At 39.0% G+C, this 14,780-nt stretch overlaps 1 protein-coding gene across 1 annotated transcript; it reads left to right on the top strand.

The window, feature by feature from the left end:
- Positions 1 to 526: 526 nt before the first annotated feature.
- LOC139169952 (uncharacterized) lies at positions 527 to 14,009 on the top strand. The gene is made up of 8 exons (XM_070756637.1): positions 527 to 664; positions 759 to 854; positions 3,723 to 3,891; positions 5,567 to 5,626; positions 6,882 to 7,019; positions 10,158 to 10,304; positions 13,501 to 13,561; positions 13,673 to 14,009. The coding sequence occupies exons 3-8, from the start codon at positions 3,727 to 3,729 to the stop codon at positions 13,783 to 13,785; spliced, it is 684 nt and encodes a 227-aa protein (XP_070612738.1). The 5' UTR covers positions 527 to 664; positions 759 to 854; positions 3,723 to 3,726; the 3' UTR covers positions 13,786 to 14,009.
- The last annotated feature ends 771 nt before the right edge of the window (positions 14,010 to 14,780 follow it).

Raw genomic sequence — 14,780 nt, 5'->3', positions numbered from 1 at the left:
AAAGATCAAAAGCAACATGAGAAAATATTATTTTACTGAAAGAGTAGTAGATCCTTGGAACAAAATTCCAGCAGACGTGGTAGATAAATCCACAGTAACTGAATTTAAACATGCCTGGGATAAACATATATCCATCCTAAGATAAAATACAGAAAATAGTATAAGGGCAGACTAGATGGACCATGAGGTCTTTTTCTGCCGTCAGACTTCTATGTTTCTATGTTTCTAAGTTTCTTTTATCTGAATCTTACTAGAATATCATATAACTAGTAGAGATTCTATATATGTGTGAACTAAAAAAAAACTCTAATAAAAAACCCGCAGCAATTGTTTATGTCCAATTAAATAGTTGTACGCTGGGAGGATGGAGAGCTACTGAATACCTCTTAGCAGATTAAATTTCAAACTTCTACCGGAAATGCATTTTCTTTCCATTGTATACAATGGGTTAAATTCAGAGATAGAAGGAAAGGCACAGAGAAAAAGTTCTACCTGCAAAAAGGGAAGGGCGGCTAAACGCAATATGTGGGTGGAGCAAGATTTTATTCTGATTGTACTGTAAGAAGAAAAGAGTGGGGCTTGAAAGCCAGAGTCAGTCCCTGGAGGACCAAGTCATTCCCATATTGGACTATAGTGGTTGGTGAAGCTCTCAAGCATTTTTTGAGTAAGCATCTTAAACCTGGCTAAGGTAAGGCAATGCTGAGCATACACACCTTGTCCCGATGATGTTTAACTGAGTTTCTCTTTTGCTTTGGCAGGAGGTACAAAGGCTTTGCGTTGTTTGCTTTTCTCCAACTTCCTGTAATTGCTCCTTTTCTTTGTTGGCATCGTGGAAGAACGGAGAACGTTCAGAGGTGGGTTCAATTTTGAGTATTGGCTATGACAAACCAAATGTATGCTTGAGAGATGAAAAGTCTCTCTCTCTCTGCTTCTCTAACACTAAAATCTTTTGCCTTTCTGTCTCACATGCTTTTGTTTGGTCTTCTATATGGAGCTTCTGATTATTGGTTATTTTAACCTTCTGAAATTCTTTCATAAAATGATCCATGGCTGACAGGAGAAGAATTACCTTTTTGCTTTGAGATATTTCAATGTTGTTGACTTACAGCACTACCAGAACAATCTAAATACAGTGGTCCCTTGATTTTCGCGGGTTCGGACTTCGCAAAACAGCTATACCACGTTTTTTCAAAAATATTAATTAAAAAAATATTTTGCTGTTTTTTTCCCTATACCATGGTTTTTCCCACCCGATGACATCATACATCATCGCCAAACTTTCGTCCACCTTTAATAAATATTTTTTAAAATAAACTTTAATAAATAAACATGGTGAGTAATAATCTAAATGGTTGCTAAGGGAATGGGAAATTGCACTTTAGAGGTTTAAAGTGTTAAGGGAAGGCTTGGGATACTGTTCATAGCCAAAAATAGTGTATTTACTTCCGCGTCTCTACTTCGCGGAAATTCGACTTTCGCGGGCAGTCTCGGAACGCATCCCCCGCAAAAATCGAGGGAACACTGTATTTGAATTTTTAAATCCTTGTTTCCATGATATAGGCTTTGTCCAAAGCATTGCTTTATAAAGTTGTATATCCTCAGTTTGTCGCAGTGGTTCTCAAACTTTCTAATGCCTTACAAGACTCACTTATACCGCCAGGCATGGGGGAGTTGAGACACCATTCCCCCAGGCTTCTTTATATTTTGTTTCCTGTTTGGTATGAATGTGCTGTTTGGTTTTTAAATATATGATAGGGTTTTATATGCTTCTTTTAATATTAGATTTGCTTTGCTATAATATTGTTTTTATTGTTGTGAGCTGCCCCGAGTATTTGGATAGGGGCGACATACAAATCTAATAAATAATAATAATAATAATAATAATAATAATAACAACAATAATAATAAATGCCGCAACCCCTTAATACAGTTCCTCATGTTGTGCTGACCCCCAACATAGAAACATAGAAACATAGAAGTCTGACAGCAGAAAAAGACCTCATGGTCCATCTAGTCTGCCCTTATACTATTTTCTGTATTTTATCTTAGGATAGATATATGTTTATCCCAGGCATGTTTAAATTCAGTTACTGTGGATTTATCTACCACGTCTGCTGGAAGTTTGTTCCAAGGATCTACTACTCTTTCAGTAAAATAATATTTTCTCATGTTGCTTTTGATCTTTCTCCCAACTAACTTCAGATTGTGTCCCCTTGTTCTTGTGTTCACTTTCCTATTAAAAACACTTCCCTCCTGGACCTTATTTAACCCTTTAATATATTTTAATGGTCCAACCATAAGCCTAGTACCAATTCTCCCAACAGAGTTTTAAGCTGATTGGCAGGAAGGCCAGGGATACTCATACTGTAAACGGCGGATTGGTCGGATTGTAAAAATATGTTCCAAGGTGCCAGAATAGAAGCTTTAGTTCCTAACATCATGGAAAATTTGTGTTTTCTCATGGTCTTAGGCAACCCCTGTGAAATGGTCGTTCGATCCCCAAAGGGGTCCCGACCCCCAGGTTGAGAACCACTGGTTTATAGTAATCCTTAACTGAAATTTATTTAGCAACTGGTTTAGCTGGCATAGTAATACTCCACTCAGTATCAAGTATGCAGCTGTAGAGGTGATCAACAGTATTATCTGGGGGTGCAGATTACTAATATTACTGTTAAAAAAGTGCTATTGTTAACATGTTGTAAGCTGCCCTAAGTCAAAGGAGAAGGGCGGCATTAAAAAATAAAACCAAATAGATAGATAGATAGATAGATAGATAGATAGATAGATAGATAGATAGATATTAATTGGAGTTATATGCTGCCCCTCTCCATGGACTCTGGGTGGCTTACAACATTTTAGTAAAAAATACAATAAATAAAACTTTCTAGGCCAATTAATAGGATAATAACTTTAAAAAATTTCTTAAAACTAAACATTTAAAATCAAAAATTCACACACATACTATCACACCAGATACATTCATTGGGCAGAGGCTGGGGTCTAATAACCCAGAGGCTGGTGACATAAATGTGTTTTCAAACTCTTACTGAAGGCAAGGAGGGTGGGGGCAGTGCGAATCTCTGGGGGGGAGTTGATTCCAGAGGGCCGAGGGGATGTGCAGAAGTGAAAAGATAGATAGATAGATAGATAGATAGATAGATAGATAGATAGACAGACAGACAGACAGACAGACAGACAGACAGACAGACAGACAGACAGACAGACAGACAGACAGATGATAGATAGAAAGAAAGAAAGAAAGAAAGAAAGATAGATAGATAGATAGATAGATAGATAGATGATAGACAGACAGACAGACAGACAGACAGATGATAGATAAATACATAGATAGATAGATAGATAGATAGATAGATAGATAGATAGATAGATAGATAGATAGATAGACAGATAGATAGACAGATAGACAGACACAGGGATACATAGACAGATACATAGATAGATACATAGATAGATTCATAGATAGATACATAGATAGATAGAGTCTTCAGAGAGGGGCGGCATACAAATCTAATAAATTATTATTATTATTATTGTTATTGTTGTTGTTGTTATTATTATTATTATTATTATTATTATTATTATTATTATTATATAGATATTTTGCAGGCTCCTCTGTTTAGGATATATTATAGGGCTGTCTTATTTTTAAATAATCTCTGTGCTTCTTTCTGACTTGAATACATGTGTGTATTTGTATACAGTGAAATGGATCGCTACAGATATTTCATCTTCAACCAGAGAAGCATGTTGATATTAGGACTACTTCAGATAGCTTGTGCTACAATTTGTATCACCGGTGGATTAATAGATGGTGTTTTCAGAAAGGAATCAGAATTGAGCAAATCTAGGATACCCATATGGGCTGGAGTGGTAAGCTACATTTTCTATCCTTCTTTCCAGAATGTATTAAGAATGTATTGTTAGTTCCAGGGAACTTGCTGTTTCTACTTCACTGTTAGAAAAATAAGACCTAGATTTCATAGTAGGAAGTAGAATGGTGACAACTATAAAGAAGACAAATTCAGTAATTTTTTTCCATGAGCTTTAGAATGGCAGGTTGTTGCTTTCTGGGATCCAAAATCCACTTGCTGTTTTGTTTTTAAATATATAATACAGATCTTGCAAGTGGTACAGTGGTACCTCTACTTACGAACTTAATTCGTTCTGTGACCAGGTTCTTAAGTTGAAAAGTTTGTAAGAAAAAGCAATTTTTCCCATAGGAATCGATGTAAAAGCAAATAATGTGTGCGGTTGGGGAAACCATAGGGAGGGTGGAGGCCCTGTTTCATCCCAGGAGATTCCTAGAGAGGCCCCATGGAGGCTTCTCCCTGCCTTTTCCGGTTACAGTTTTGGAGGCTTGGGTTTGTAAGTGAGAAATGGTTCTTGAGAAGAGGCAAAAAATGTTGAACACCCAGTTCTTATCTAGAGAAATTTGTAAGTAGAGGCGTTCTTAGGTAGAGGTACTACTGTACATGTATGGACCCGTTAAATTTTGTCAATATCTTTTTGTAGGTGAGGTCTCCAGAACTGAACACAGTATTACAAATGTGGTCTCACCAGCGCTCTATATAGCGGGATCACAATCTCCCTCTTCCTGCTTGTTTTACCTCTAGCTATGCAGCCAAGCATCCTACTTGCTTTTCCTACCGCCCGACGACACTGCTCACCCATTTTGAGACTGTCAGATATCACTCCTCCTAAATCCTTCTCTTCTGAAGTTTTTGCTAACACATAATTGCCAATACAATATTCAGATTGAGGATTCCTTTTCCCCAAGTGCATTATTTTACATTTGGAGACATTACAATGCAGTTTCCATTGCTTTGACCTATGTCTATGTTTGAGTTCACTTCCTACCTCTATCCTAGTCTGCGATCTTAAGATTTCTATAAATCTTTCCATAAAATGATTTAGCTTATCATTTCCCCCAGCTCCTTAAATGTAAAAGAGCAGCTTAAAATTAGGACAGGAGACTAATAAGGTTTGTTGCAATTCATCACAGTATCTATAAAGCTAAAGTTTCTTTTGAATCAAGCTTTGACTCCTAGAGAATTAATTTACATGGTCATGAAATTTTCTTGGCAAGAATACAGAAAAAAAAATTGTTAGCTTCTTCTATATATTTTTTCCAATTTCCAATCTATCTTGAAGCAGTCCATCCAACCAGATTACTAACCAGGCATGACTCCTCTTAACTTCTGTGTTCAAAGAAGACCCTCAAGATGCTAGGACTATCCATGGGATTACCTATTCCAACCAGCCAAGAAGGCTATAGATAATTATTCTAAATGTGTAAATTGTCTATAGCTGCCTTTGCTGATAAAGTAGATTCCATGGGTGAAAAAGAACTTTGAAGGGCTAAGTAAAAAAATGAGGACTTTTCATTACAGAAAATAATATCTCATAAAGAATGTCTCCAGCTGACTATATTTTTGGGGTACTAAAGATTGACCTTTTTGATAGTAAATGTAACCATAATGTAACTTTACATTTATGGTTGTTTTGCTATGTTCCTTATCCTATCCATGTGCTTTCTGTGTTTTAGTTTATGGGCATTCCTGGAATTATGGCTTTAAATTCATCTCAGAGAAAGAATCCAATTCTGGTGAGTTCTGAGTAGGTTTTTAAATATTGTTTAAGAGCAGATTTCAAAACACAATGATTTTAACAACAACAATAACAACAACTATAATAATATATCAAAACTTGTATGCCAGCAAATTCTTAATGATTCTGGGTGACTCACAACAATGAAAGAAACTACTATCAAATCACTAAAATGTAAAAGACAAAGATAAAAATGGCATATACAATGAAGCAAGGGGTCTCACTTTCACTCCCCTTAGAACTGGGTGAAAAGCCATTTAGCATGTATTTTTAGTATGTGGGTTAGTAGTTAGCACTCCCTAACAACTCTGGATTTGGTTTCTTTCTGTATTTTCACATAGAATCAAATACATTGCTTCATATTGAGATATTCAGTTATGATGCGTGTGAATCTTTTTTCATTCTTCAACACAGTGACTAAATTAGAAGACCAGTGAAGTATTGCTCTCTACATGAGGCTACCTCTGAAAAGTGTTCGGAAAGTTCAGATGGTGCAGAATGCAGCTGCGAGAGCTATCATGGGCTTTCCTAAATATGCCCATGTCACACGAACACTCCACAGTCTGCATTGGTTGCCGATCGGTTTCCGGTCACAATTCAATGTGTTGGTTATGACCTATAAAGCCCTTCATGGCATTGGACCAGAATATCTCCGGGACCGCCTTCTGCCACACGAATCCCAGTGACCAGTTAGGTCCCACAGAGTTGGCCTTCTCTGGGTCCCGTTGACTAAACAATGTCATCTGGCGGGACCCAGGGGAAGAGCCTTCTCTGTAGTGGCCCCGACCCTCTGGAACCAACTCCCCCCACAGATCAGAGTTGCCCCCACCCTCCTTGCCTTTCGTAAGCTCCTTAAAACCCACCTCTGTCATCAAGCATGGGGGAATTGAGATATTCCCTTCCCCCTAGGCTTATAAAATGTATGCTTGGTATGTCTGTATGTATGATTGGTTTCTCAAATTAGGGTTTCTTAATTTAACTTAAACTTAAACATTAGATTTGTTTATATTGTCTTATTATTGTTGTTAGCCGCCCCGAGTCTACGGAGAGGCGCGGCATACAAATCTAATAAATAAATAAATAAATAAATTGTGGACATGATATAATTAAAATTCAGCAAGGTATTTGACAAAATAGATCACAACCTACTGCTTTGTAAGCTAGAAAAAAGTGTTAATCTGTTAAAAATTTTGTCTTCCTTAAGAAAATAAATGATCTAATCAAATCTTAAATTTACTTTATGCCTTATACAGGTGACTGCCACAATCATTGCTTCAGTATTTTCCTGCTTCACCACTTTAACTGTAATAATTTATGCCTCTATGACAATGGAGTATGGTGAAAGATATGCCTCTAAGACAGAGTATGAGGAGTCTCCCCACCGAGATATCGTAAGTAGCATATTTTGTGTCTAGTATTCCCCATTAAATTCCTGTTCTTTCATAAAACTTGTACACTATTCCAATTCATGCTCTACTCAGAGGTTGGTAACTCCCAGTTCAGACCGCTTCTATAGAACTGGTAGTAATTTGGCAGCTTGGGTCACTAGAACCAGCAGCAACCCAGATCTGCCACACCCCTGAGCTGGTTCTCCCAGCGGCACCATAGATGGTGCCATCCAGGGGTGGGCAGCAGGCAGGACGGGGTGGAACACAGTTCCTGGATTACTGGTCTCGGTTCGGCTCTCCTTTTTCCCCCTGCTGCCGCTGCTGCATCTGGACTCCTTGCTTTTTTCCTCTTTCCTCCTTCCTGGATTCGGACGAGCGTCCCTCTCTCCTGCCCGGCTGCCGCCAGAGCTGCAAGCAGAAGGCGTGGGTAGAAGTGGTGTTGGCAACATTGATGCTTCTGGCAGCACCCATTCGCCTAGCTATTCAGCCTGAGGGGGGGGCGACCCAGGAAGGAGAGTACAGGAAACGCGAAGCAAATTGTCACCCAGGCGAGCGATACTGGTAAGGTTGTAAGTCGAGGACTTAACAGTTCACTTGAACGATGATGATTGTTCAAGCCATTCCCACCTGATTACATGGCCAGCAAGCCACTCCTACTCAGTCACATGACCATTAAGCCACACCCACAACATAAGCCACACCCACAGTGTGGGAGTAAAAACTTTGGCTGCCCATTACTGGTGCCATCTTGTTTTTAGCTTTTGCCAGAGGTGGGTTCTAACTTACCTCACTACTAATTTGTTTCCTCCTGCATCGCATGGATGCGCCTCATAGGCGCGCATATGCGCATTGCCAAAAAAGTTTGCATTTTTTTAATAAAGCTAAAAATTCAATTCAAAACTATGATGGATTTTCTGCAGACTACTTATGACCTGAATTTGAAGTTCTAATGGCCAGTCAGCACGATTCCTCTCCTCCCCATAGTCATGGGATCACATTTTGGGCATTTGGCAACTGGCTACATGTGAAACTGTTTGAAGCATCCTGAGGTTAAATGATGCAATGTACAGTGTTCCCTCGATTTTCGCAGGGGATTCATTCCGAGATCACCTGCCAAAGTTGAATTTCCGCAAAGTAGAGACGCAGAAGTAAATACACTATTTTTGGCTATGAACAGTATCACAAACTTTCCCTTACCACTTTAAACCCCTGAATTGCAATTTCCCATTCCCTTAGCAACCATTTAGATTATTACTCGCCATGTTTATTTATTAAAGTTTATTTAAAAAAATATTTATTAAAGGCAGATGAAACTTTGGCGATGACGTATGACGTCATTGGTCAAGAAAAACTGTGGTATAGGGAAAAAACCCGCAAAGTATTTTTTAATTAATATTTTTGAAAAACCGTGGTATAGACTTTTCGCGAAGTTCGAACCCGCGAAAATTGAGGGAACACTGTATATTTTTTGCTTAAACAAGAATTTACTTCCAGTTTCCAACAACAAAAAAAAGCCCATTGTGGACAATAGGTTTACTTAATGATTGCAGTGTTCACTTAACCAGTGAACAGTGGTAACAGATTATAATATTGGGCTTGGTCATTTGATGTTCTGTTTTAACAACTGACATGGCATGACCAGAATGCAATTCAAATATTCTATCTCCAGCAGATGGGGATTCAACCTACTTAAAAACCTTTACTACATTTTAAAAGAAGCATCTAAGAATTTCAGATACAGTATGTCACAGAAGTGAGTGCCCCCCTTCACATTTTGTAAATATTTAAGTATATCTTTTCATATGCAAAACTGAAGAAATGACACTGGGCTACTACTTCAGCTTCAACCACAACAACCACAAGAGCACACAACAGATTTAAACTTAATATTAACCGCTCCAAACTTGACTGTAAAAACTATGACTTCAGTAACCGAGTTGTCGAAGCGTGGAACTCATTACCGGACTCCATAGTGTCATCCCCAAACCCCCAACACTTTATCCTTAGATTATCTACGGTTGATCTATCCAGATTCCTAAGAGGTCAGTAAAGGGCGAGTACAAGTGCACTAGAGTGCCTTCGGTCCCTTGTCCTATTGCTCTCCTATATCTCCTATACCTTTCTTCTATTCCTATATCTCTTCTATTCTTTCATTGATATGTTCTATTATTATAATACCTTCTTTTCTATTATTTCTTAGATATATTTTACCGTATCTCCTCTACAACCTTCATCATGTATTTTACTATGTGTATATAGATATATACCCACTAAAACCCTCATTGTGTATTGGACAAAATAACTAAATAAATAACTAAATAAATAAATAGATAAATGAATGAATGAATGAACAAACAAACAAACAAACAAACAATGTAGTGAGTATACAGCTTGTATAACAGTGTAAATGTGCTGCCCCTCAAAATAATGGAATGCACAACCATTAATGCCTAAACTGCTGGTAACAAAAATGAGCACACCCCTAAGTGATAATGTCCAAATGGGGCCCAAATAGCCATTTTCCCTCCCTGGTATAATGTGACTCTTTAGTGGTACAAGGTCTCAGATGTGAAGGGAGAGCAGGTGTGTTAAATTTGGTGTTATCACTCTCACTCTCTCATATTGGTCACTGGAAGTTCAACATGACACGTCATGGCAAAGAATTCTCTGAGGATCTGAAAAAAAGAATGGTTGTTTACATAGAGATGGCATCGGCTATGTTGTTTACATAAAGATGGCATTGGCTATGTTGTTTACATAAAGATGGCATCGGCTATGTTGTTTACATAAAGATGGCATTGGCTATGTTGTTTACATAAAGATAGCATCAGCTATGTTGTTTACATAAAGATGGCATCGTCTATAAAGATTGCCAAGACCCTGAAACTGAGCTGTAGCACGGTGGCCAAGACCATACAGTGTTTTAACAGGTTTTGACTAAAGAAGTTGAATGCCCATGCTCAGCCTCATGTCAAGTGGTTGGCTTTGGGAGCTAGACATATGAGTGCTGCCAGCATTGCTGCAGAGGTTGAAGGGGTGGAGAATCAGCCTGTCAGAGCTCAGACCATACGCTGCACACTGTATTGTTTTCTTTTATTTTGATAAAACATGCATGTTAATTTTCTGTATTTTGAACTGCAGGTATTGGTGCTGGGTAAACTGGTTCAGGGAGTTAACATCACAATGATGATTGCATCAATTTTTAGTATATTTTTTGTGCTGATCATTGTGTACGTCAGCTGCCGAAGTCTTCCATGTTGTTCGTGCTATGACAGTATCACTGGACTTGTAAGTAGCAACATCATTAAAGGAGAGTGTGTTCAGTCATGAATGCATCACATTGTAGCACCATTCAAATTAAGCAACCATAGATTTCAATCGATCCCTAGATGAAGAAAGTGTGTATCCCCTATAAGTTATTGTGACCTTTTCAAACAATGGATAATACAGCTTTGATGCAGCTTTCCTAAGTATGCCCATGTTATACCAACACTCCGCAGTCTGCATTGGTTGCCGACCAGTTTCCGGTCACAATTCAAAGTGTTGGTTATGACCTATAAAGCCCTTCATGGCACCGGACCAGGATACCTCCGAGACCGCCTTCTGCCGCACGAATCCCAGCTACCGATTAGGTCCCACAGAGTTGGTCTTCTCCGGGTCCTGTCGACTAAACAATATCATCTGGCAGGACCAGGGAAAGAGCCTTCTCTGTGGCAGCTCCGACCCTCTGGAACCAACTCCCCCCAGAGATTAGGACTGCCCCCACCCTCCTTGCCTTTCGTAAACTCCTTAAAACCCACCTCTGTCGTCAGGCTTGGGGAAACTGAGACATCTCCCCCTTGTGCATGGTATGACTGTGTGTATGTATTTTATATATTGGGGGTTTTCTTTTTAGACTTTTTAATGTAAAACTGTTATTTTAGATTTTAAATTATTAGATTTGTTACCATGTATTGTTTTTATCACTGTTGTGAGCCGCCCCGAGTCTATGGAGAGGGGCGGCATACAAATCTAATAAATAATAATAATATGTAAAAAGAGGAGTATTTTTTCCTTGGTATGCATTTTAGAAAGAATAAGTACAATTCTGATTTTAAGATTTGTTGATTAAAGAGGATTAATTCAATTCCAAGAATGTCCCTTTAAGGGATATGTTGCAGTTTCCTGTAAATAAAAGCTTGTGAACATGATTCAAACAATATTCCTTATTGTTTCATTGTGCATTCCTTTTCTGGAAGGGATTCCTTTCCATAGTTTGTTATCAGGTTTTCCACGAGAATGATTTACAAAAATACTCTCTTGATTCATCGTGTCAGTATGCCATCTGTAAAGTAATTAAATATTATTATTATTATTTATTAGATTTGTATGCCGCTCCTCTCCGTAGACTCAGTGTGGCTCATAACAGTGATAAAAACAATACATAATGACAAATCTAATAATTAGAATCTAAAATAACAATAGTACATTTAAAACGTCTAAAAAGCAAGGAACCCCAATATAAAAAACATACATTCAGTCATATCATGCACAAAAATTACATAGGCAGGGGGAGATGTCTCAGTTCCCCCACGCTTGACGACAGGTGGGTTTTAAGAAGTTTTCGAAAGGCAAGGAGGGTGGGGGCAGTTCTAATCTCTGGAGGGAGCTGATTCCAAAGGATCGGAGCCGCCACAGAGAAGGCTCTTCCCCTGGGTCCCGCCAGATGACATTGTTTAGTCGACAGGACCCGGAGAAGGCCAATTCTGTGGGACCTAACCGGCCACTGGCATTTGTGCGGCAGAAGGAGTTCTCGCAGATATCCTGGTCCGGTGCCATGAAGGGCTTTATAGGTAATGACCAACACTTTGAATTTTGACTGGAAATATGATGAGAAATATGACATATATTTATTTGCTGACATTTCACAGAGTCACAGAGCAACTCTATGTGATGTCCAACTAAACATAAATCCCACATAAACACTGTATTCCAATAAGAGGCAATTAAAACAGTAATATATAAGTTCAAAAGGTGGGAGAGATTTTTCAAGATGCTCACCGACCTCAAGGTTGCATGTTTTTACTGCAATCTCCAAGTGAGTTGGCAGAGTTAGGGCTAATCTTAGATGAAACTAGTGTCTGTTTATTTAAACATGTGCAATATAACTGTTTAATTTTAGGATTGTCTACAATTGCCCAATGGCATAGCCAAATGCATATATTTAAAATACCAAAATGATATTTTATTTATTTTATTTATTTATTTATTGAATTTGTATGCCGCCCCTCTCTGTAGACTCGGGGCAGCTAACAACAGTAGCAAAAAAACAGCATGTAAATCCAATACTAAAACAACTAAAAAACCCTTATTGTAAAACCAAACATCCATCCATACATACAAACATACCATGCATGAATTGTAAAGGCCCAGGGGGAAAGAATATCTCAGTTCCCCCATGCCTGATGGCAGAGGTGGGTTTTAAGGAGCTTACGAAAGGCAAGGAGGGTGGGGGCAATTCTAATCTCTGGGGGGAGTTGGTTCCAGAGGGCCGGGGCCGCCACAGAGAAGGCTTTTCCCCTGGGCCCCACCAAACGACATTGTTTTGTTGACGGGACCCGGGGAAGGCCCACTCTGTGGGACCTAACCGGTTGCTGGGATTCATGCGGCAGAAGGCGGTCTCGTGCCATGAAGGGCTTTATAGGTGATGACCAACACTTTGAATTGTGACCGGAAACTGATCGGCAACCAATGCAGACTGCGGAGTGTTGGTGTTACAAGGGCATTTTTGGGAAAGCCCATGATTGCTCTCGCAGCTGCATTCTGCACGATCTGAAGTTCCCGAACACTTTTCAAAGGTAGCCCCATGTAGAGAGCATTACAGTAGTTGAGCCTCATGGTGATGAGGGCATGAGTGACTGTGAGCAGTGACTCCCAGTCCAAATAGGGCTGCAACTGGTGCACCAGGCGAACCTAGGTAAATGCCCCCCTCGCCACAGCTGAAAGATGTTTCTCTAATGTGAGCTGTGGATCGAGGAGGACACACAAGTTGCGAACCCTCTCTGAGGGGGTTAATGATCCCCCCCCCCCAGATAATGGACAGACAGATGGAGTTGTCTTTGGGAGGCAAAACCCACAGCCACTCCGTCTTATCAGGGTTGAGTTTGAATCTGTTTGCACCCATCCAGACCCCAACAGCCTCCAAACACCGGCACATCACTTCCACTGCTTCACTGACTGGACAAAGGGTGGAGATTTAGAGCTGGGTATCATCTGCATATTGATTGTATTGGGCCTCATGTTTAAGCTCTTTAAAGATTTCCAAGAGCTTGTATATGATTCCTATGTTGCTATTTTATTTTGAATCTTAGTTTTATTACAGCATACTGTTCAACCACTTTTTTTTATTAAGTGAAGTGTGCAATATAATACTTTATGGCTACATTCTGGCATCAGTTTGATCCATAGGCAAGCCTGTTTTAATATTTCACATTCTCATTCTTAGGAGCATCTAAAAAACAATGAAGACCAGTTACAAACTACAGAATTAGTCTGCCTTTCACATGGTATGTTGGGTCTTCTTTTTTTTTAGAACTTCAGTGTTAAATTGTATTAAAAATACAAGAAATGTTTGACTTTGCCACATGTGATTGATTTATTACATTCTTCCATTACAGATCAAGAGGACAAAATTTTTAATTGTCCAGTAAAACTTCCACAAACAAATACAGAAACAGATTATGAAATAAGTGAAATAACTAACCCTCCCCCATACATCAGGTTGACTTAGAAATAAATTTCATAAGGATTTCATGAACAGATTCTTTATAATAAAAAAAGTAATAAATGTGTACAATTTGTAAAGAAATTTTAAAAGACTGTCTTCAACAGATCCTGAAAATAGAGATGTTAACATTATTGTTTATCCGTTCATCTACATGTACACCTTCAAATGTATGGATTTACTTATGTACAAAAATGTTTTATTACAAAAATAAAGTGGTATTTAAATTTCTTGAGTTAGAAACCCTGATACTCTGAAAAGGTCTCCACAGAAAGAGTTATTTTCTGTACTGAAAATTGGCTGCATAATCACAAAGCAGATTCTATGGCAAACTTCATTTTTTTAAACTCCCAGCAGAGAGTTTACAAAAAAATCTCCATTTAACAACTCTGGTATGGAAAACGTAGACTGATGTTTCCTAATGTTATCACCGCTAAGATCTTGGGTGCTAAAATTTGCAAATCTCAGATGCCTAGGTTTGAAAAAATTGAGTTAGCTCAGAAGTCTTCAAACTTGGCAACTTTAAGACTTGTGGACTTTAACTCCCAGCATAGCTGGCTGGAGAATTCTAGGAATTGTATTTGTATTTATTAGATTTGTATGCCGCCCCTCTCCGAAGACTCAGGGCGGCTAACAACAATATGAAAAGACAATATAAACAAATCTAATATTAAAAATAATCTAAAAACCCCCAATTTAAAGAACCACTCATACATACAAGCATACCATGTATAAATTCTATAAGCCTAGGGGGAAGGGAAATTTCAATTCCCCCATGCCTGACGACAGAGGTGGGTTTTAAGGAGCCTGCAAAAGGCAAGGAGGGTGGGGGCAACTCTGATATCTGGGGACAGCTGGTTCCAGAGGGTCGGGGCCACCACAGAGAAGGCTCTTCTCCTGAGTCCCACCAAACGACATTCCTTAGTCGACGGGACCCAGAGAAGGCCAACTCTGTGGGACCTAACTGGTCGCTGGGATTCATGCGGCAGAAGGCGGTCCTG

Source organism: Erythrolamprus reginae, chromosome 7 (genome assembly GCF_031021105.1).
Source record: "Erythrolamprus reginae isolate rEryReg1 chromosome 7, rEryReg1.hap1, whole genome shotgun sequence".
NCBI lineage: Eukaryota > Metazoa > Chordata > Lepidosauria > Squamata > Dipsadidae > Erythrolamprus > Erythrolamprus reginae.
This window is presented reverse-complemented; position numbering and strand designations above follow the sequence as displayed.